This window comes from Euprymna scolopes, chromosome 7, assembly GCF_053919585.1.
Source record: "Euprymna scolopes isolate OS-2025 chromosome 7, ASM5391958v1, whole genome shotgun sequence".
Taxonomy (NCBI): Eukaryota; Metazoa; Mollusca; class Cephalopoda; order Sepiida; family Sepiolidae; genus Euprymna; species Euprymna scolopes.
In genome coordinates this window covers 165796556-165819374 of record NC_136488.1, presented here as the reverse complement: position 1 = coordinate 165819374, position 22819 = coordinate 165796556, and the positions used below count along the sequence as shown (strand labels likewise).

General features: G+C 33.0%; 1 protein-coding gene across 2 annotated transcripts in view; it reads left to right on the top strand.

Annotated features, from left to right (window-relative positions):
* LOC145280125 (cytohesin-1-like) overlaps nt 1-22819 on the top strand; it is a 340097-nt gene that overhangs the window by 277705 nt on the left and 39573 nt on the right. For both annotated transcript variants that reach the window (XM_080131884.1, XM_080131885.1), the window contains 3 exons: nt 16215-16333; nt 17639-17719; nt 22474-22586. In XM_080131884.1, coding sequence (XP_079988010.1) covers nt 16215-16333; nt 17639-17719; nt 22474-22586 — 313 coding nt within the window. The remainder of the gene's footprint in view (nt 1-16214; nt 16334-17638; nt 17720-22473; nt 22587-22819) is intronic.

The window sequence follows — 22819 nt, the reverse complement described above, 5'->3', positions numbered from 1 at the left end:
GTAGTAGCCACTTACGTCCAAGTGGCACTGCGCCTTGTTCGGGGACAATAAGGAGTAAGAAAAAGGACTCTTGGAAAAAAATCAATAATTAAGAAATAAAAATATAATAAAGGATCTCTTCATGGATTGAATTCAAACAGGACGTCAAATGCATTCTGGGTGTCATCTCTTTTCTCAAAAAAAAAAAAAAATGAAGAAAAAGCTTGTTTCAATTTGTTTTTGGGTCAAGCTTTTTTTTTTTTTATCCTTTGATATAGATTTTAAAGTTTTTTTTTTTTTTTTTTAAATATCCAAAAAAAGATTGTCAATTTGTTAACAGAATAAAAAAGAATATCAGACACATTAAACTATGGGGCAACACTTAGAATGTACTTGACTTTCGGGCCAAGATCAGAGTGTAGTATCTGTTCTTCAAATGCTGTATTTGAATTTTGTATTTTCAGTGGAGGAGAAATCCTGCACAATTGAGACAATTTTTAATTTTCGCTTCTTTTATCCACGTTAAAAAACGACCCTGGTGTCGTACTGTCCCATGGGGAGGCATTGTAAATAGGGACACTTCGAATGCCTACTTGGTCTTTAGGCTGGAAGTAAACATGGGGAGGCGAGTAAATATGAACATTTCGACATTTTTTTCTTTTTTTTTTTTTAATACATAGGCATCACCACTTATCAAGGCAAAGAGGCCACTCGAGGATAAGGGTTAAAGAGTGTACAGTAGAAATTGAACAGTATAGTAACCGTTAGTAATGAAGATTCTGTAAATTTCTTAACTTAAGAGAAACGGCTCATCAAAAACTTGTTTACATTAGACTTGAAGACAACCATATTGTAGTTAGCTGGAAAGCAGGAAAACGGAAGACAATTCCATAGGCGTGCAGTTCTAAGAAAGAAGCTTTGCTTATGGAATCTACGCTTAGGATTAGGCACTGATAAAGAGTGGGAGAAACTAGTGATAGTGTTTTCTGCTAGACGGGTGTTTCTTGTAAAAGTTTGGCAAGGGGGGGGGGACCATAGAATGGAGCTCAGTCGAGCACCTGCCATGAAAATAATGATAAAGCAAACTCGCAACCTCTCTTCTGTGAGAAAGAGGTTGCAGGGAAGAGAAAAGAACATCCCCCTCACAAAGCTACAAAGTCTATTTTGAACTCTATCAAGGCAGGATAAGTCCTTTCTAGCAGCTCCTGCCCAGATGTGGCAACAGTACTTCATCCTTTTTTCATCCCAAGCAAGACATACTGCCACTTGGAATGTAAAAGACTACTATTTGAGGTCGTTTCTAATAGGACTGAGAGGAGTTGAGCAGCGAAATGTTTGTTCACATTACATTTAAACGTCTGCAGGTCAGTACAGTACTCACATTAAATGAAATGTCGCAAATCGTATATAAAAAAAATCAAATTTTGACAGAAATTTTGTTTGTATTATCAACAATGAGAAGTTTGATATTAAAATTGAGTAACATCTATTTCAGCTGAATGTTTGTAAAAAAAAAAAAAAAAAAAAAAAAGCAAAAAACAGATAATGTAAACACAACTACATTTAAATGACAGTTAGCATTACATGAGAATTACTTTAAAATACACCCTGACTTTAAAGTTCTGCCAAAAATAAACTAATTACTTGATGTCAAGTTCATTTGGTACAAAAGAATCCCCCCCTCTCCTCAAGTTCATTCAGTATGAAAAGGTATCTCAGGCCAGTTCATTAATTAGAAATACCCCCCCCCCCATTTCATTGATTAGAGAATGCACCTCCCTCAAATTCTTTAATTAGAAATTGATGACCCCCAACCCTGAAAATTAATAGAGGGGAAAAAAAGGACCCCATCTCACTGTTGGTTATTAAAAGGAAATTTGAAAAATGTACGTGGGGAGTACATTTTTTTTAATTTTATTTATTTACCCGGTCACCTACTCCTCCCTTCTATTATGTTAAGCTACCACTACTACATGCAGCTGCCCAGTATCGGCGACCACGGCTCTCCCACTTGTAGAGACATGGTAATCTTGGGAAGACAATTAAAGACGGTAATTTCCCGTTGCTTTCTGTCTTGATTCAGGGGTGCATCTCCCTCAGTAAATTAAACGTGTCCCCCCCAGATACCAACCTGGGAATTTCTACGACTCTGCCCATTACATACAGTGTCTAGCTTTCCAAAATGGTTACCCATCTGGCCAGGCTCATCGTTGCTTAACTTCAGTGATCTATCTGGTGAGAACCGGTGTGTCAGCACGATTGTCGTATTACTGCTACTACTACTACCATCTTAATCTTCAGACTTGTCACACTGAACTTGTGAAAAAAAATTGAAGAACAGGAAGGAACCTAGAATTCTCTCACAGATGTCAATTGTTCTGACCAGAAATCAGATTTTTTTTACTACCCACCTTCCTCTCTGTCTGTTCCTTTCTATTCTCTCTCCCACCCTCTCCCAAGTATAATTGAAATGCTTTTTTTTTTTTTATGAACTCTTTACTTTGAAGTGATATTCTCCTTATTAGCCTTTCTTCTTTCATCTTTCTATGTCACTTGTTGTATGAGGCTTTGACTCCTAAAAATTATCAGGATTAAACTTTTGGCCAGGAAGAAATTTGAGAATGATATTGAAGCTGTCTCTTGAAACCATTAGTAATTTCCTTACTTGGGTGAAGCAATCGTTCCACTCACCCTCCACCCTTTCACTTTTTTTTTTTTTTTTTGTTAAATCCCTTTTCTCCATCTCTTTGCAGTTTATGCCCCCCCCCCCCGAATGATATGAACTCCCTTGCAGTCTTAACTGCTTCATCCTGATTATCTTCATCTTCAGCATGCCAACTCTTCATAGACATGGCGGCAACATTATTCTTGCCATTTTATTCCAGTAATTTTAATATATTTCAAGCCTTTTTTTACTTATTAACTTGGTTCCATTTTTTTTTTTTTTTTTTTTCTCTATGTATTGAATTTATCCAATTATTTTAATGAGTTCTGGAGAGTTTGACTTTTTAGAATTTTGCAAAAGTTTTTAAAAAATGTAAATTCATAAAAATCTGTTATGGTTATGTTTGAAATTAAATCTTTCTTTGACGCTCCATATTTAGACAAGCTGTTTGGTCTGACTTTCACTCTTGATCTGAAATGGATCACATACATCAAATCCGTTGCCAAGGTCGCTGGAAAAATGGTTGGTTATTCTGCCGCTTCAGTAGATATCTCCCTGCCGATGCAATTCTCTCTGTATGAGAGCCAAGTACGTCCTAGAATGGAGTACTGTTTCCACATGTGGGCAGGAGCTTCTCAGAGTACCCTATTCTGCCTTGACAAAGTTCAAAACCGACTTCGTAATCTAGTAGGTGATGCTGTTTTCTCTTCAATGCAACTTCTTTCCCACAAAATAGACGTTGCAAGTCTCTCTACTCTATCATTACTTTTATGGTAAGTGTTCGACTGAGCTCCAATCTATCGCCCCCCCCCCTTTGTCAATCTTTCACAAAAACACTCATCTAGCCAAAATCATTATCAATAAATTCCCCCAATCTCTATCAATGCCTAAACCTGAATGTGGATTCCATAAACAAAGCTTCTTTCCTAGAGCTACCCACCTGTGGAACTGTTTCGCTGGTCTGCTTTCCAGCTGACTACAATATCAGTTTTCACATCCAATGCAAACAAGTTCTTATTCAACCATCTTCATAGATAATCTAATTATAACAAATTACTTTTACTACACAACTTTCCCAATGACTACAATACACACATTAACCCTTATCCTCACGTGACTTCAATATGCGAGATAGAGCAATAATAATAATATAAAGAAATTTTTAATTAAATCATGTAGAATTACAACAAAAATTGTTTGACAAACGAGTACAAATAGTTTTTTTTTTTTTTTTTTACCTTAATTCATCGATTTTCAATGAATGGCTCATGGAATATCCTTTTTATACCAGTTCAAACTTTATTTTCAATTTATGAAAAATTTATAACCCATATCTATTTTGCTATTAACATTTCCTCCGATGAGATAAGTCATTCATTGAAAATCCATGGATTAAAGAAAAAACTTTAATTTGTTTCACAAAGGAGTAAAAATTTTGTAATTCCACATAATTTAGTGATTTCCATTATAATATATTACATGGATTCTTTCATCAATTTTGGCGTATGAGGTTCCACAACAACTAAGTCGTTCTGAAATCAATACAGATAATTTGTTTATAGTGGTGAAGGCTTTGTGTAGAATCATGCACACTTTTTGAAACAACTGCTAATATCAGATGATGCAATTGATTGCTGCAGACAGTAAACCACAGGTTTTATATTGGTTTTCTTTCTCCTTGATGCACATCTTGACGAAAATTGGGTGCATTTTTTTTTTTTTTTTTTTTTTTTTTTTTTTTTTACACAGTAATCACCACTTATCAAGGCCCGGAAGCCACTCAGGGATAAGGGTTAATGCAAGTACATTACGTTAGTGTGGAGATTTGATCAAGTGTTTACTTAAGGGGGCGGTTCATTAGGAATTTGTTAACATTGGACTTGAACACATCCAAGTTGTAGTCCGGTGGGAAGCAGGCAGACGGAACAGTTCCACAGGCGTGCAGTTCTAAGAAAGAAGCTTTGTTCATGGAATCCACGTTTTGATCTAGGCACAGATAAAGAGTGGGGGAAATTTCTCTCCCAGTTATTTTAAACGTGACCCCAGATACAAACTTGGAAATTTTTTACGTCCTGGCACAGTACATACAGCACCTCATATACCTAAATGGTCACCCATCTCGTATGGACCATGCTTATTGTTGCTTAACTTCAGTGATCTAATGGGAGCCAGTATGTCAACGTGATCTAACCATATTATATATGACTCTTTCATTTTTTTAGTTTCGAAGATAGAATTGCTGAACAGAAAGTAGTTCACCTTATGAATTAACAATAAAAATAACGAAACACTAATAAAGAATAATAATATTTTACATCTGTCGAAACTCTTTTATTTCTTCTGCGATATGCTCCAGTACTTCAGCCGCAGCAGCTTTTCATCTTCTGTTGACAACTTTATCAACACGTGATGTGGCACCAAACTCCAACCTATCCCGTCACATTTTTTTTTTTGGGGGAGGGGGGGAGTAAAAAAGCTGCCTTGACTGTAAATTTTAACTGCATGAAGTTAGTAAATAAATGCGCTTTTCTTTTTCTTTTTTTTTTTTAAATGTATCCTAACATCACTGTGAATTTTTGTCTCTTGGTTGGTGCACCACCCTTCAGTTTGAAATATCGTTTTCATTGTTAAACATGTGAATTGAATTGATAAATCTTCTAGATTCGTGCGATTCGCTCTATATACTTGTCGCTGTCCGTCTGTTACTCACACTTTAATTCAAAATGAAGTTTTCATTGCTGAACTTGTAAATTGAATGGCTGCGTTATCATAATTGTATTTGAATCCACTATTTCGTGTCACCTGCTGTGATCAATCTTATGCTTTTTTTTTTTCATCTCCACTGCATCATGCACACACGCAGGGGACAGTAACGAAATGTACCCAAGATGCAAGAATCCACCCTGTTCTACACCCTACCACCCCTGCTTACTTTTTATATAGGAACCAAATTTCTTTACCATATGACTCATGATGAGGGTGAGGAGAAGGATGAGGGTGATGATGAGCCAAGTAATCCCATTAATAGATTGACATCTGTTTATAAAAATACATTCTTTTACCGTTTCCAATTCTTTTTATAGGTGTTTGCGTTTATGTTGAAACCAGCAAGAACACCCGACATTGCCCTTTTCATCTTATTTCTTCGTGGCATTAAGACCTCAGCTTTATTGCATTTTTTTCGCAACGTTTTGACCAGTGTCACCTCTGACCTTATCAAACTCTAGAATCTTTTTGTCAAACTTAAGAATGTAATTTTGAATGGAATACTTTATTTAATCCAGGTGTGTGTGTGGGGGGGGGTATAGCATGCTTGCGTTTCGTTAGCCATAACCAGAGAGAAATCTTAATTCACAGTTGTATTCTTAATATCGTCTGCACAGAGAATTGATCCTTCAACCTCCCAATGAGTGTCGCTTAAAATTGAATTTTATCTAGTACTATAATCGTTACACAATGGGTCCTTGTGGACATGGCACAGGCTTGAATTTTGACTTTTGCCTTGAAAAGACCTTATTTCTATAATTATCTTGGAAAATGTCTTGAAAATGTGAATGAACTTTTTTGGTTAATTATATCATTGTTTATATATAAAATTTTGTTTTGAAAATTTGGCTTTTGTCTGGAGAAGGGCTTGAAAAACTTTAAAAAGTCTTGAAAAGTCGTTGAAAATGGGCATTGAAAATCTGTACGAACTCTGTATATGATACAAATAATAAAAACTGTCGATCTCAAATTCAGAAAAAAAAATTTATGAAAAATTTCAAGAAGACACATCTCCGAACTTGCCTCATAGGATGTATTACCTCTGACTGTTAATGACCGTCGGGTTAGGGTTGAATTCTTGATACTAAAATGGGATAAATTAGGTTTCAAGAAAATAAGCAAAATGAAAGAGACGACTTTGAGTCTACACCAGTTTTTTTCTGGTTGATTCGTGTACACTATACACAAATGGATGACAGAAACTACAACTAATAAAAAAAAATTTTATTTGATGAGTATATGTAAGAAAACATTCAAATTGACATACTAATTATGATGGTTTCTGCGTAATGAAACGGGCCTCTAAAGTGTACGGAAGTTTTGATATGTTGAAACAAATGAATGGTAAGATTGAATAAAACCTTGGAACGTAGTTATATTGTTATTCATTTATATATTATATATGATGATAAAATATAAAGGCAGAACAGATAAACATAAATTTACAAAAAATTTATTTTATAAACATAAATAAATATAAAGGTTAACATTGTTATTGTTCATTTGTATATGCTCTGTGCTTACATTTAAAAACTATACTAAAAGGGTTGCTATAAAGGATGAAATGTAATTGAAAAAGCGTATTTTTCCAAACACACACACACACATACACATATAATCAAACTAAAGTTATGCATTATATATTTAATATTTAACTAGTTCGAATCCTCAACCCCCTTGGAAATGTGGATAATTGAGAAATACTTGCAGACATTTCAAAACTGGAACACGTTAGACTCCGAAATATTTGAAAGCAATCAATAACGGTGTTATGTTAGAAAATGCGTAAATAAAAATTACACAGCTAATTATAAGCTCAGAAAAGATTTTTTATGATGCATTACATAGCCTAATCCATTCGTAATATTAAGGGCGTCTTCTGTGTGTGTCTGTGACGTTTAAAAAAAAAATAATGTAAAAAATAAATTGCGAAATTTGTGTCCTTTCGAAATATCATAGATTAACTACTTTTCTTTAAATAATACCAACAAATAAAGTCGATGCCATGACTTGAAATTGAAACCAAAACTGCAAGATCTTTAGTCTGCTGTTCTACCGATTGAGCTATTTAGATTTTCTTATCAATACATTTTTTTTTAAATTACCTGAACAAAATAGCTTTGAAATGACAGATTTATGATTTATGCTATTTTTCAAAACATAAATTATATAGTGCATCTACGTATAGTTTTTAAATAATTTGTATAAATCTGTTATATAAAAGGCAGTTGTCTGTATGTGTGTCTGCCTAGCTAAAAGTAAAAAACGACTTAACAAATACATACAAAAACTGTATTTTCTTGATCAGCAATATCTTCAATTCGGAAGAATTTTTTTTTTATGGTCAACTGAACCAGGTTTCATGAGAAGTAAGGTGTTTCATATGCTGCCAACTCGAAACTAGTAGAGTAAAAGCTCTCCTGCATTTTGGGGACTTCCACCGTGAATAGATGACTTTAAAATGATTGTTGGATTGTATTTCTGGTGCTATCAGATTAGGCTGTTTGAAGATATTGGCTTTCTGAGATAAAATGCACCTAACATTGATGTTTTTTGTTTTTCTATCCCCTTTTGCAAAACTTAATTAACTTCTGCAAAACCAAAAACAACAACCCCCACCTTCACACCTTTCCATTTTCTCTTTCTACCTCCTCACTCGTTTCCTAACTTAAAATGTATCAAACATTTCTGCTATGGGCCAGCTGTTGCAAGCGTGCAGAAAGAGAAACGGCTCTGGACATGTGGCAGCGAGAGACATTTTAAGAAAGGAAGTTTGAATATGATTGGACGTCCCCTCCTCCCACACCTCCATCTCACACTGCAATGCAATTGACTGTGTCTTAGGTTTTTTTTGTGGAGCAGTGTTCCCAATTTGGACAAAAGTACTGAAGGAGATGAATTGCTACGATTTATTCCAATGACACATCCATCGATTTAAAAAATAATTATAAAAAAAAAATTTTTAAAAATGCAGCGAATTTGAGATCGTCTGCTTTTTCCATTTAATACTTTTCTAGATTAGATTGCAAATAAATGTTTACATGTCATAGTGAAGGAAAATAAGGAAAAGGGGATAAATCTCTTATTTCACTGTGGCGATCAACTTGAAGTATAGGTGATTGATACTTTTCAGGAGGGTGAATAATTATTTAAACACTTCTTTCTCTCATATATATATATATATGTGTGTGTGTGTGTATAAAGTTAAGTTTTCTGTCGCACTGCCTACCTTTTCTATTTAAAAATCATTAAACAAACTTTTTGATATATTAGTCATGGATATGCGAGCGACTTCAAAGTTTAACTAATTTGTATATTCTTTAAAAAAATAAACTTTCATTAATTCATTTTTATGGTTTCTTATTGGATGATTGGTTTCATTTCACTATGACACTCAGTTCTGTTAATGCAGATTTTCTAAATTATGTATAATTATGCATTGCGTTTTGGATGAATAAGTTCTAGCACACACGCACACATGTGTGTGAGCTTGTCTGTGTGAGTATATAGAGAAGCACTTTTTGTGGATTTATTCAAAGTTCCAATTTTTTTTTTTTTTTTTTTTTTTTTCTTCAATTTTGACCCTTTAGATGCTAAAAACAAAATCCAATTTGTTCCACAGGTCCGAATACTCTATATATCAAATTTCAAGTCTGTACACTGAGAATTGACAGTTTGGTAGGGACCTTTCTGCACACAAAGACAAGATCACTTTTAGTATATATACATTCACACACACACAATACTGGTATGGTTGTTTCCAAAATATTTATCCAATGAAACTCCAGTGATTATGAGTGATAACAGTAATAACAGAACTGTATTACAGCATTTTTTAATTTATACAAAACATTATTGGCTACATATGTGCATACATATTTTAACTGCAACATTGTTTAAAGTTCAGTAGCTTTGGGTCATTATATATTTACTGAATATACATAAATTTTGAAATAGGAGATTGTAACAATATTATTCCTGTGATAGGCTTGCCTTATTGATTGAAGATTACTTTGTCGGAACCTTTGAACGCCAAAGTCGGACTCTACCAGGCCCTCATCCACATCACCACTCTCCTTTATAACTACTTCTCCTGTAATATGGACAAGTGACCTATGCAAACTGGAGGTATTTGATGATCACTGCCTGTGCCACATCCACTGTATTTGTTGATAGCAGTTTATACCCAATAGTACAATTTGCACTCTCTGCAGGATCCACTTCCTCCAAAAATCTCTCCTTACCAAAAGCTTTCAACAACATCTTGGTGACTTCATCCATGAAATCATCGATCCAGCAGCATCACCAGGTTAAAAGAAACGTTGTTGTGGTCAACTCAAAACCTGGCTCAGGACAAAGAAGCAAGATGCTGAACTGATTCTAAGCTCTCACATGTACGAGGTCCGTCGCTGGAATTGTAAATGGCTAGCACTCATGATGGAAGCAGCCTTGAATGGCCATGTTCAGGACATATTGGAGAGAACCGGCCCAACCAATCCAGGATGAACACCGCAACCATGACATGAGCAATATTATCTTCCCTAAGAACGCTTTAAAATACTCCCAAGAAATTGCAATTTGTTAAATATTTATTGATATTATAATTTTATAGGTATCTACATTTAAAAAAAATCGACTTCCACTCCCACTTTTTTTTTTTTTCTTTTTAAAACTTGTTTTTTTACCTTCTTTGCATTGAATTACATGTGGCCCACATTATGACCTTATGTCTAAGAGCTGTTATAAAATTAATAATGATCAATAGTTTACGAGTGATATAATAATTAGCTGTACCTGCCTGAAAGCTTTGAATTTTTATTTTCACTTTTTTTTTTATTATATAAAATGAGTTATTTCTCATTGATTTTGAATTTTCAGTCCTAATTAAAAAATATCTCTGTATTATTAATTGTATGGACTGAATTATGAAATTTTATAAATAAACTGTAGCAAGGTACGTTATTATATTGCCGGCTAGACTTTTTAGTCTTAAAAATGTGCAAAAGTTAAAGCCCATTGAGTTAGAGTAAAGGTTTTATGCCAAATTGATGGTTGAATATGAATAAAATTGTCTTTTTTTTTTTTTTTTCATGAAATACTAACCCCTATTAAACTGTGCATCAAGCAGATACCATAATACTTAGTTTGTTGCACCTTATCATAACAAAGGTTTATACAAAATTTCAGCCACATCAGTTCTGGAGTTTCCAAGAAAAAGTGGAACAGACGAATAGACAAATTAAGAGAAATATTTATAATATAGTACAATTAGAAATCTGCAGGTCAGAATCCAAATTTGATATGTAAGGTCAAAAGCTACGTAGTTCCAACCTATAATTTTACACGATAACTTTGTTATCCAAGTCTGAACAGGTTCAATTAAAACTGGCAAATTCTGCACACACAAAGGGCTCAATATTTTTTTTGCAGGACTTTAACAAGCCAAGCATACAGGGTACCCCTCCACGAGTGACAAATTTACTTTCACCATGACTAATGTTTCTGCAGAATTTAAAAATCCAAGACGTGGTTATTGAGAAAAGTGCGAACAAACGAACAGACAAATGATTTGGGGGCAATTTTACCCCTATAATAGCCCTCTAGGAAGGCAACCAAAGTTGTTCCGGAAAATCTGTTCTGGAAACGTTTAATTTCACCATGACTAATGTTTGTGAAAAATTTCCAAAAAATTCAAGGCATGGTTATTGAGAAAAGTAAAAACAAAGGAATGGATGAACGGTAGTGAATTATTAAGTGTGATCCCTGCTTTGTCGGGGAAGCAATAATAACTACTTGAATGCGATTTAAGTGTTAAGATATGCCAATTTTTAATTGTTACGAATAACAAACCTCAAAATCTGAACAGAGCTAAATTAAGATATATCTTCGACTGATAAAGAGCTCGATATCCTATTGAATAGTTATGTCAATAATGACTAACAAAATATACTTAGCACTTTGCTGCAGTTTCAGCAGTTACACAAAACTTCTGTTCAGAGAATTAATTCTACCCCGACTATTACAGTTATTCCGACATCTATCTATATATATAAAAGCGAAAATGTGTGTATCTTTGTATGTGTGTTTGTATGTCTCGCAAAAACTTTCGACACGGGTCACGGATTTTCATGAGATCGGTATCATTTTAAAGTTCCAACCTTCGCCTGACAAATATCGAAAAATTGTCCAAAAACATTAATTCCTTCACCCTAAAATCATCAGTTTTCTATGGGGAGGGGTCAGCAAAAACCATCCTCTCATGACGAGTTCGGTTCTACGCATGTGCAAATGACGTCGGAACATGATTTAGTTTAAATTTAAAAAGAAACGATCCAATTTCGTCGACATCGTCTTAGCTCAGTTGCTTAGAGCGCGGCCTTGTTATCTAAAGGTTTTGGGTTCGAATCGTGGTGTGAGGTGCCTTTTTTTTTTTTTTTTTTTTTTTTTTTTTAATATTGAAAAAGAGTTATTTAAGGCAGTGTTTTTTTTTTTTGGGGGGGTATTTTTCAGATTTTTTAAAGAAGTTTTAACGTTCGTTTTTCTGTTTTAGTTTTCCATCACATTCGCGTTTTCTTTTTATTTTTCCCATTTTTACATTTAACATCGTTCGTTTGCCTTATGTTAGATTTTTTTTTTTCGATTTTTTTTTAAGTTTTAGCTTTTTTTTTTTTTTTTGTTTAAATATTTACTTCGCTTATGTTTTGATTAACACCCCCCGCCCGAGCACACACACCTCTAAATACCTGGGCAACGCAGGGTATCCCCCCCCCCGCTAGTATATATATATATAAATATGAGCTATTTATATATATAAATTGAAAATAAATGAGATATATATTTATATACATGAATTCAAAATAAATGAGATATATATATATATATATATATATATATAAGATTATAATTGTAGCAGAGAGCGATACTATTAACAGGATAATAAAGATAAAAATAATAGTAAAAATGTAAGGGAAAATGTGGAAAATAAATACATATACATATATATGATGATTGCAACGTCTAGTCAGACGAGTGCCACTCCCTCAGGCACTTAAAGTCCATGAGCCCAAAAATGACTTCCATCGCCACAGGACCATTTTTATAAACAAATGCCTGAGGGAGTATCTATACACAGATGATGTTACAGAGTCTTAGCTTTGTACAACAGCTAAGTCTCTCTCGGTTCAAAATGTTGAGATCCAGCAACAAGCAAGAGCAAGATAGCCAGCAACAAGTTAAACTGCAGACCAGCTTAATTCAGGTACTGGTCTCCCGCTTTATGGTTTTTTTAAATCAGAGATTTGCTTCTCTTAGAAAGGTTGCCTTCACCACGGCTTATGGGAGCCCTGCCCACCTCAGCACACACACGAATACACACAAACACGGTGTTAGTTGGCCGTTGACCCCGAAAAAGGGTTCATTCGCCCTTTGAAAGGTATTGTTTTTAATCCTTCAAGGAGACTAGCCACCCTCCTCACCAAACAAGTCTGGTGGGGAACCAGTTTAGTCGCCGGTGATCAGACTATGAGGCAGGTAGTACTGGGTTACATGGCAATACAGCAGTCCCAGTACTTTGCGCCTGCTGATAGGACAGCCTCCTTAGTGGTTAATCCAAGGTTCGGGTCCCTGACTATCAGACGGATAACGTCAGCCCAGACAAAACGTTTACCTCCAGCACCCTTACCAGTAACATGACCTGACATACATACATACATATACATATATACACATGCATATATAGAAATAGAGGTGGGATACATATAGATACAAATAAATATAGGTATAATTAACCAGGTGGATATAGTGCCAAATGTAACACGGGTACATACATTGTACACAGAAGCAAACAAAAATTAATATAAACACACATACACCCACATGTACATTTATATCTGTATCCATATATATATAATTATGTATAAAAGTTACATTACATGGTTGTTAATCTGCCCCAAATTGAAATTCCATCCAATTTCCAATCTTTTGAAAATTGTTGTTTTTGACAACTCATAAATTTGGTATCGAACGTTTTTCTTTAAAGTTGGATTATTCTCTGATTTTGGATGATTTAAAATTAGAAATTAAATATATCAATTTTTTTTTTTTTTTTTTTAAATTTTTTTTTTAATATATGTAACTAGCGGGGATACCCGGCGTTGCCCGGGTGTATGGAAGTGTAGTAAGGAACCCGAGGTGGGGGGATCAAAACACCAGTAGGCAGTTTGGGGGGAGAAAATTTTTTTTCAAAATGGAAGTAGGCAGGAAGGCTCAAACCTGTAACACAAAGGAGTAAAAGAAGGTGAAAAAAAAAAGTGACGTCTTCCATGGCAAACTGGAAGTCACGAACGTCTAAATTAAGCATAGTCAATGCAACAGTGACAATGACTTGCTAAAATGTCGACAAAAAAATCGACTCCTTCTTGTACATAACGGCCGAGTTGAGGGTGAAGGAATGAACGTTTTTGGCCAATTTTTCGATATTTGTCGTTCAAGACATTGAGCTTCAAAACGATACCGATCTTATGAGGATTCCTCACATCTGTCGAAAGTTTTTGCGAGACATACAAACACACACACTTTGCCTTTTATATATTAAACTCGCAGGGGTGCCAGGCATTGCCTGTGTGTTTGGAGGTGTGTAAAAGAAGGGGGAGAAAAAGTTTTGGTAGGTAGGTAGGCTCGAACCCGAAGCCTTAAGGCGAAGGTGGGAAAGAAAGTGTGAAAACAACCTGACATCTTACCGCTCGGCCAGTATGGGAGAGTAACTGAAGTGTTAGAATTTAACGATTAAAGTGACAGGTGCGTGAAATTAATGAGGTCAAACATCACGCCAAAGAGGGAATGAAATCCCACACTTCACATTAAGGCAGTTTTTTGGTTTTATTTCTCCAATTTTAGCTGCGCAGTAGTTTTTTTTTTTTTTTTTTTTTTTTTTTTTGTTTTTTTTTTTTTGTTTCTCCAAGATATACTATATCATATAGGAGGTGGAGACCAGCTCCCCATAAAAAGGGAGTGTCCAAATGAATAGCAATTGTGTGATATAAGGGGTTTCCCTCTCCTTGCTTTCTGGACGTTCCTGGCTTTCATGCCGGGAACCATACCTTCCGTTTTCTATAAAAAAGTTCTAAATCGAAACGTAGATTCCATGATCAAAGCCTCTTTCTTAGAACTGCATGCCTGTGGAATTGTCTTCCGTTTTCCTGTTTCCAGCTGTCTATAATATGGTTGATCATATTCGACAGACTTTGCTATGTTGAAATATGCAGTAATGGTTATCAGAGTTTGAGCCATTTCAGTGAAGGCTGGTGACCGATCCTCAATCCAATTATTAAACACAAGAAGCTTTTATCCCATGCTACAGATATCAGAATGTTGAATGAATTGAATTAAAATGTCTAAACACTGTTTTATTCATTTCCAATATTTAATCATCCATTTTACTCATGTTAGAAACTTGGCATGGAAATATAACCTAACCAGATTTTTACAAATGCTTCTAAATTTTCATTGATTTTTCAGATTATAAAAAATTTAGAAAACTTGTAAGATTTATCTGGTATTATTTAAAAACTGCTGAACTGATTGAACAAATAGTTATTTTTTTAAAAAGATAACTTTTTTTTTTTTGTGTGTCAAAAGAATGTTGCTAATGTGAATAGTTTAAAACCTCATTATAAATTATTTTGCACAATTTTAGATAGAACTTTTTTTTGTTTTCTTTTTAGTCAAGTGTTCAGTTTTTAGGTAGGTGCACTGTTTAAAATTATACTTCTGGAGTTCAAATTTCTAGAGGATTTGGCAAACACTTTAAATTCTTTGTTTTTTTTTTTTGGGGGGGGGCTAATCCCTTCTCCCAAATATTCATTATTTTCATATAATTGAAAATTGAAATGCTATTCAATTTTTGAAATGGTGTCCAGTTTGCCTTGTAAGTTTATTGCATGATCTCAATTGCACAAAATTCTGAAAAGGCATTGCAAATTAAATTTCTTGCTTAATGACTGATCAAAAAAAAAAAAAAAAAAATCAAGTGTGGAGAAGGTATATAAGGAAATAATAAAAATGTATTTTAATTCTTTGGTTTTTTTAAAATATGTTGTACGAATCTGAAATTCTAATGCTTGGTTAATAGTATTCTGAAGAATTAAAAAGAAATAATTCCGTAACACAATTGGAGGAGGGGAAGTGTTGCATAAACTGTCAAAAGAAAACATGGTACTTGTCCAAGATCCCCCACCCCCACCCCTGTAAAACAAAGCTTTGCGACAGAAAGAAAATATCATACACCAAAAGTCACATAAATCGATCAAGTAGCTTTATTCTTAAATAAGAAAATCAAATTTTGTAGTGAAAGGAACAGCGATGATATTGAAACATCTTTAAAACTATTTAAAAGAGCACGGGTGATAACTCCAAATATTCAAACTTATGAGATTTTAGAATGCCATTATTAACATGGGGAGGTAAGCATTGAAAAATGAAATTCTTTATAAAAAAAATGTAACTACTTGATCAACTTGTGATTTTTTTTGGAATATATCTTTCTTTCATGAGTACATACATCATACAGATTTTTTCCTTTTTGTTTTTTTTCGTGAAGTGGTGGTGTTGGTTGAGTCTGGCAAAGATAAATGTATTTCTATTTGTTGATATTTGCCATATTGTTAAATATAATTATGCAGTATCACCCCCCCCAAGCACACATGCTTTAAGCAATTTAAATAATTCCCCAGTTGATTTAATAAGAATGAGTTCTTATAAGAGAAAAGTTACATTGATGAAAAATCGTTTTTTTTTCTTCTTGTAGGGTATTGAATATTTAATTAAGCACGACTTGTTGCTAAATACTCCTGAGGACGTGGCCCGCTTTCTTTTCCAAGGTGATGGATTGGATAAGACAGCCATTGGAGACTATCTTGGTGAACGGTAAGTAAAATATACCTCTAGTGTCATTCTGCCACCTAATGGATATAGTTTCTTTCTAAACAAAACTTTTTTTCCAATTCTAAAAAAAAAAAAATGGTGAGAGTGGGTTAAATAACATTCTGTATGAGCATCTGCAAAAGAATAACTTCTGCTTTTCAAAACGAAAAAAATTGATGAAAAGAATAGAAAACGTTATTTTATTTCAAGAACATCAAATGGTAAAGAAAAAAGCAATCTACCAATTCAGACAGATTATCAAAGGGAGACAACTACTAATTAGATTTGATATTCCTATTAAAAAACTAAAATCTTCAGTGAAATTTCATAACTATTAAACCTGTCATAACTAAAATAATTAAACAATTTTTTATTTAATTTCTTTCTGGGAAATTTTTACATATTTTGATGCTTTACATATAAAAACAAAATGTCTTTATGTCCAATTTTTGGCAGGAGTATTCGTTTTATTTTATTTATTTTTATAGAGAATCTGTGCATTTTGTTAAGTAGTTTTTCTCTTGTTCAAAATTTGATTTATTGTTAAATTTGATTTTAACATTAAAAATTTACAAAATAAAATTACAAAACCAGAATCAGATGTTAATACAGACATCTGTCGATATCCATAACGTTATTATGTGTAGTAAGTCCAATTTGAAACTAAAATAGAAACTACTTTGTACCAAAATTCTAAGAGTTTATGCTCCCCCCCCCAAAAAAAAAAGTTGGACTATTCAAGACAAAAAAAGCTATTTTTTCATGGTGTGTAGCATGATATTTTTTATGGGGGTAATATGATATTTTATGTTAATTTAAAGAAACTAACTCTAAACTATATTGACCTTTGTCCCAATCATCACTACACCTTGACTAACACTACTTCAGCTCTCCTTTGTGTGCTTTGATGAAGAAATTTCTATTCATTATCTTTTCATTAACCCCATTTTCTATAACCTTTGTTCATCTGATAAACCCATTTCTTTTTCTTACTCTCCTACCTCCCAATACTGCAGGAGGGAGGACCCCCATAGTATCACATTTGTTTGAATATTTATTGGATATTTTTGTCAGTTATTCTCTGCATATAAAACTATTTTTACATATAGACATTGAAACAGACACATAACACATAAGATTTTCCAAATGAAAATTGCCAATGTGGAACAATTTACATTCAATTTAACATTGTAAACTGCTGATGCATTTTTGAATTACCTCCCTTTGTATCACAAAAACAGTTGCACATAGCTATATAAAAACAATTATGCCACATTATTTCAGAGATAATTTTTCTTTTCTTTTCAGGAATGACTTTAATATTGCAGTTTTGAAAGCATTTGTCAATCTTCATGAATTTTCAGAAATGATTTTGGTGCAGGCACTGAGGTGAGTTTTTTTTTTTTATCTATTCATTTCATGCGGTTATTTCTTGATTTTTTTTTTTTAATTTATTTATTTATTTTTTTTTTTAAACTTTTTTGTATTAATATTTACAAAATAAATGATGTAAAAACGTAAATTGAAGTGCATGTAATAAAATAAAAATAATTATTGATTAAGGCAAAAATAAGAACAAATATTGAATTAATGAAATGTCCTTTTGCAAACTAATATGCAAATTAGTTAACCGTAGGACATCAATTACATATACATGATCAGTATATTAGAAAGCTATCCCATTTTAAATATGAATTTGGCATATTAATCTTAATGTGTGTGTGTGTGTGTGTGTGTGTGTGTGTGTGTGTGTTTTAAATTTTATTTTAGAAGCAGCAAATGTTAAAATAGCTCACAAAAAAAATACTTATGCAACTATGTGGTTTATTCCAACAGGTAATTTTTGGCATTTATAAACGATAATTACCAAATCTGTAATTAAAGAAAATAATTTCAATTTAGATTTTACCACCTCTAAAAACACATATATATATATATATATACACACACACACAAATAGCACTTTACGTTGAAATGAAAATCGGTCACTTAAGCTTGCGTGCCTAGATCATGATTATATCATTAGATCGCTATAGACGGACGTCTCTACATTAAAAAAAATGTTTAAATTTCAACAATATTTCTCATGGTTAAAGTTGGCTACGTGAGTTTGTTCATTACTTATGGAGTCAAAGATGGCTTTGTGGTCGAGTTTGAATCTGCCAACTGGCGGTAATCATGACACCCTGCACTGATGATTCCTGAAAGGATGAAACAGTAGTGCCTGTAGATATTTAAAAGTTATTAAATTATTATCGTTATATATATATATACACACCGAGGCAGCTTTAGTTAAATACCAGAGTATTTTCTTTTATAATTTTCTTATGACAAACAATTTTACTGGTTTTGTTTAATAGATTGCATTATGTGGTTCCAAGTGTTTACTCAAATGCTATCTTAAAGATTGTCATCATGAGTAGGTATTTTTGAAAGCGGTTTTGTTTTATTTGATTTTACACACACACACACACACACATATATTTATATTAGCAGGCCGCTCGGCATTGTCTGGTTGTAAAAACCGCTTTAATATATTTATTGTATTATATTGTATCCAATATATAGTAATGATTTTAAAAAGTTAAAAAAAAAAAAAAGACTCATGCGCCACCACCGAGAATCGAAACCAAAATGTTTCCTTCAATAATTTTCATTTCATTACACACACTTCAATTTACGTTTTTATATCATATGTTGATATTTTTGGTGAAAAAGAATCTTAGGTTAATTTGGATCTGGAATTGCAATGTTGTATGTTTTAAATTAACAGCACAGCCCTTTTCGAAAAGCGCACACAGCCAAGCAAACGAGTGAGTTACCCCCCTGTTCTCACTATCTCTATCATGGGTAATGATTTAACATTTTGAGTGAAAAGTGTTATCAGTTTACTCATGGGATAAAGTATTAAGTAAATTCAGTTCTAAGTGACACTCTTCTGGTTGATGGTTCAATCCTCAACGTAGGCGATATTAAGAATACAACTGTGAATTATTTAAGACTAGTAGGGAGGAGGGGGGATGCGCCCAGCATTGCCCGGTCATAAAATATAGTTAAATAAAGAAAAAAGAAAAACAAAACAAAACTTCAGTGCCATCAACCAGAAGCAAAACAAGTGTAAACAAAAAGATTTTAAAACAAAAAATGTTGCATGCTGGGTGCAAACTCGTATAACATAAGTTCGTAAACACATTATCGATAGGACCATGATAACACAGATGTTATAATGCTGCAAAAGTATCTTTTTAAAATGAAATAATGAGACGACTGTTTGTACATGTGTGATTTACAAACAGCGGTGAAACTAGTATTTTTTGCCTGGACCCCCTCCTTGAGGCAAAACGTCATTTCTACATGAAAAAATTGACGATTTTTTTTTTTCTGATTCTTTTTTTCTGATTTTTTTTGATATTATGTATTCGAGAGATCGCCCTTTCTAATGATACCAGGTTATGCCATTTTGATGCGAATAAGTTTTTAGCGGACCTACAAGCACACACACACACACACACACAGCTGACATTTATATAATAGATTTCTACTTGGTCATGGCTGATGGACTGAGTGTATATTATCTCCATGGTTTCGTTTAAAGTTCCATGCAGATTCCAAAGTTCGGCACAAAGATTCCCAAGTACGACAAGAGACACCTGAAAAATGTCAGAAGTAACATTGGCTGAAATGTTGGATGAATAAAACTGAAGATGAGAACAGTAGTTTGAAAGTTCCAAATAATGGGAGTTACCATTTCTTTTTAATTAATTTTTTTTTTTTTTTTTTTTTTTTTTTTTAAAGCAATGCAGGCACAATCAAAAAGATTGTAGAAGTCCTACAAAGACAAAAAAAATGGCTACCAGAAAGTTTCTCATATGTAAAAGTGTTGTCTTTCTCACTCACACACACACACACACACACATATATATATAAGCTCTCCCCTCTGCACACACAAAGGTTGAAGGGAGGTCACTTATTCATTGGAGAACTGTGAGATAAGCTGAATGTCAGTTGATATACTATTGTTTTTCCGTTTTGTTTTGCTCTCCCTCTTACTCGACTGAATTTAAGGTCAGTTCTTGTTTGGAAAAGAAGGAACCAAGAATGTTCGTATTGTTTTCTCTCTTTGTGTAAATATGGCTTTCAGATAAGCTGTTTAAAAACACACATAGAATTATGTGTGGTTAATGTTCAAATGCCAAGACCCTTATTTTACAGAATTTTCTGTTTCTAATACTTTATCAATATTTATCTTTTTTATCAGATATTAATGAAATGTCTAGATATTATTCATTAGATGTAAATGAAATATTTAAATATTATCTAATAAAATTGAACGATAAAAGCTGTATTAATGTAGGGGCAAGATTTCTATTATTATTATAGATATTTTTATTATTGGTCCCCTGCAAAGGAGGGATTGGACTTTGTAATTCACTCTCGTTCATCTGTTCGTTTGTTTGCACTTTTCTCAATACCAACGCTTTGGAATTTTTAGAATTTTTTGCATAAACATTAGTCAAGGTGAAAGTAAATTTTTGCCGGAATGGATTTTTCAGGATAACTGCCCCCTCCAGCCCAAGAGGGCATTATAGGAGTAAAATTTTTCCCCTAATCGTTCAATAACCACACCTTGGATTTTTTTCAAAATTTTACACAAACATTAGTCATCGTGAAAGTAATTTTTTTCACTTTTTTTTTTATTTACATTGAACTATGTAGCACAATATTACTTTCTGAATATTTATTAATTTATCTCCTTTGGATCGGTTCCATATACAATGGATACTATTTTCATAGAAATCTTAAACTCATATTTGTTGGTTTTTTTTTTTTTTTTTTTATCCAATAAGCTCATTTTTTATGCTATCCAGAAAAATATCAGCTTTATCAAACCATACTTATTGAATAAATATATTTCTTATTCCATGGAATTTCCACAGATTCTGCTATTAATAATAATAATGGCATTCAGTACTACAGACGATATCCTGCATTTAAGAAGCATGATTGAAAACCTGTTGACAAATGTTTCATTTTCAAACATTTTTTAAACAGATCAATTATAATTGAAATTACATAGAATAACATTTTTTAAACAGATCAATTATAATTGAAATTACATAGAATAACAATTTGACCTATAAATGATCTGCGGATCAAATGTATTGAAAAAAAATGTATGGATCAGATCTTTTTACCAGACATTTTAATTTTATTCATAAAAATAATTTGTATTTTTTTATTTATCTTTTAACAAATCTTATCCTCAGATAAGAGTCGGAATGCATTCTACGTATTTTCAAATAGTTGACTCCATTTCTCTCCAAAATCTCTGGAGATCAAACATTTGCAAATAGGCCTGCAATTGTGCCTCTCGACTAACATGACTTGTTGTCTAGAATGCTATAAACTAAAATGATTCTCAAAGATATAAAAACTAAGTTCAAGACTTCAATACTGATGACACCAAATTCATATTACCACCAAAAAAAATGCGTTCCTTGTATTTAATATACAAATTTTCACACATCCTGCTAGTAATAATAATAATAATAATAATAATATTATTATACTAGTGGGACCTGTGGAAATTCTATGGAGGACTCTTTCATATGTAATATATTGATGTTGGTATTCTGTGGATGTTCAATGTAAATGGAGATGCCCTGATATTATTGGAGCTCTTTTGTTAAAACTGCAAAGTTATTTATCTAAGCTAGAAGGTACACCCAACATAGCCCGGTTGTAAAATACACTTAAATGTGATATTTTAATTTATGCAGATTTAATGTATATTATTATAGTCAATTTTCTATCGATTCTTATATATTATAAATTTGTAATTTCAAAAATAAAAAAATATATCTGTATGACTTGGGTGCATCAGCTTGAATTGAAACCAAAACTTATGAAGAATTCTTGGTGAAATTATTTATTACAAGAAATGGGAAGTCATAACAATTAAACGACAGTCACTCTGAAGAAAAAAGATGTAAGCGTGACACAAAATGACACAGATGTTACCATATTAATATACCATATAAGCATGACAGTATCACATGTAATCTACAAATGTTGATCTATCTTTACTAGTGATGTACATATTCTCATTTTCTTTTTTTGCGTTTTTCCTTTTCCATTTTTAGACAATTCTTATGGAGCTTCAGGTTACCCGGAGAAGCTCAAAAGATTGACAGAATGATGGAATGCTTTGCTGAAAGATATTGTGAACTTAATCAAGGTGTCTTTACAAGTACAGGTAAGAATTTTTATATATAATAGTCATTCACGGACAACTGTTGTGCTGTATCACCGCTCTTCAGTGTGACGAGATTCGCCAAGTGTTTTCATGCCAAGATTAAAAAATCCAATGTCAAGAATTTTACCTCTTTACTATACCTCTGTTACCGGCAGTAAGATTATTATGCTTGTCTTGGCTTTACATTTAGTGCTCTTGATTACCTAGAGCACTCTATTCTATATAGAAAAGTA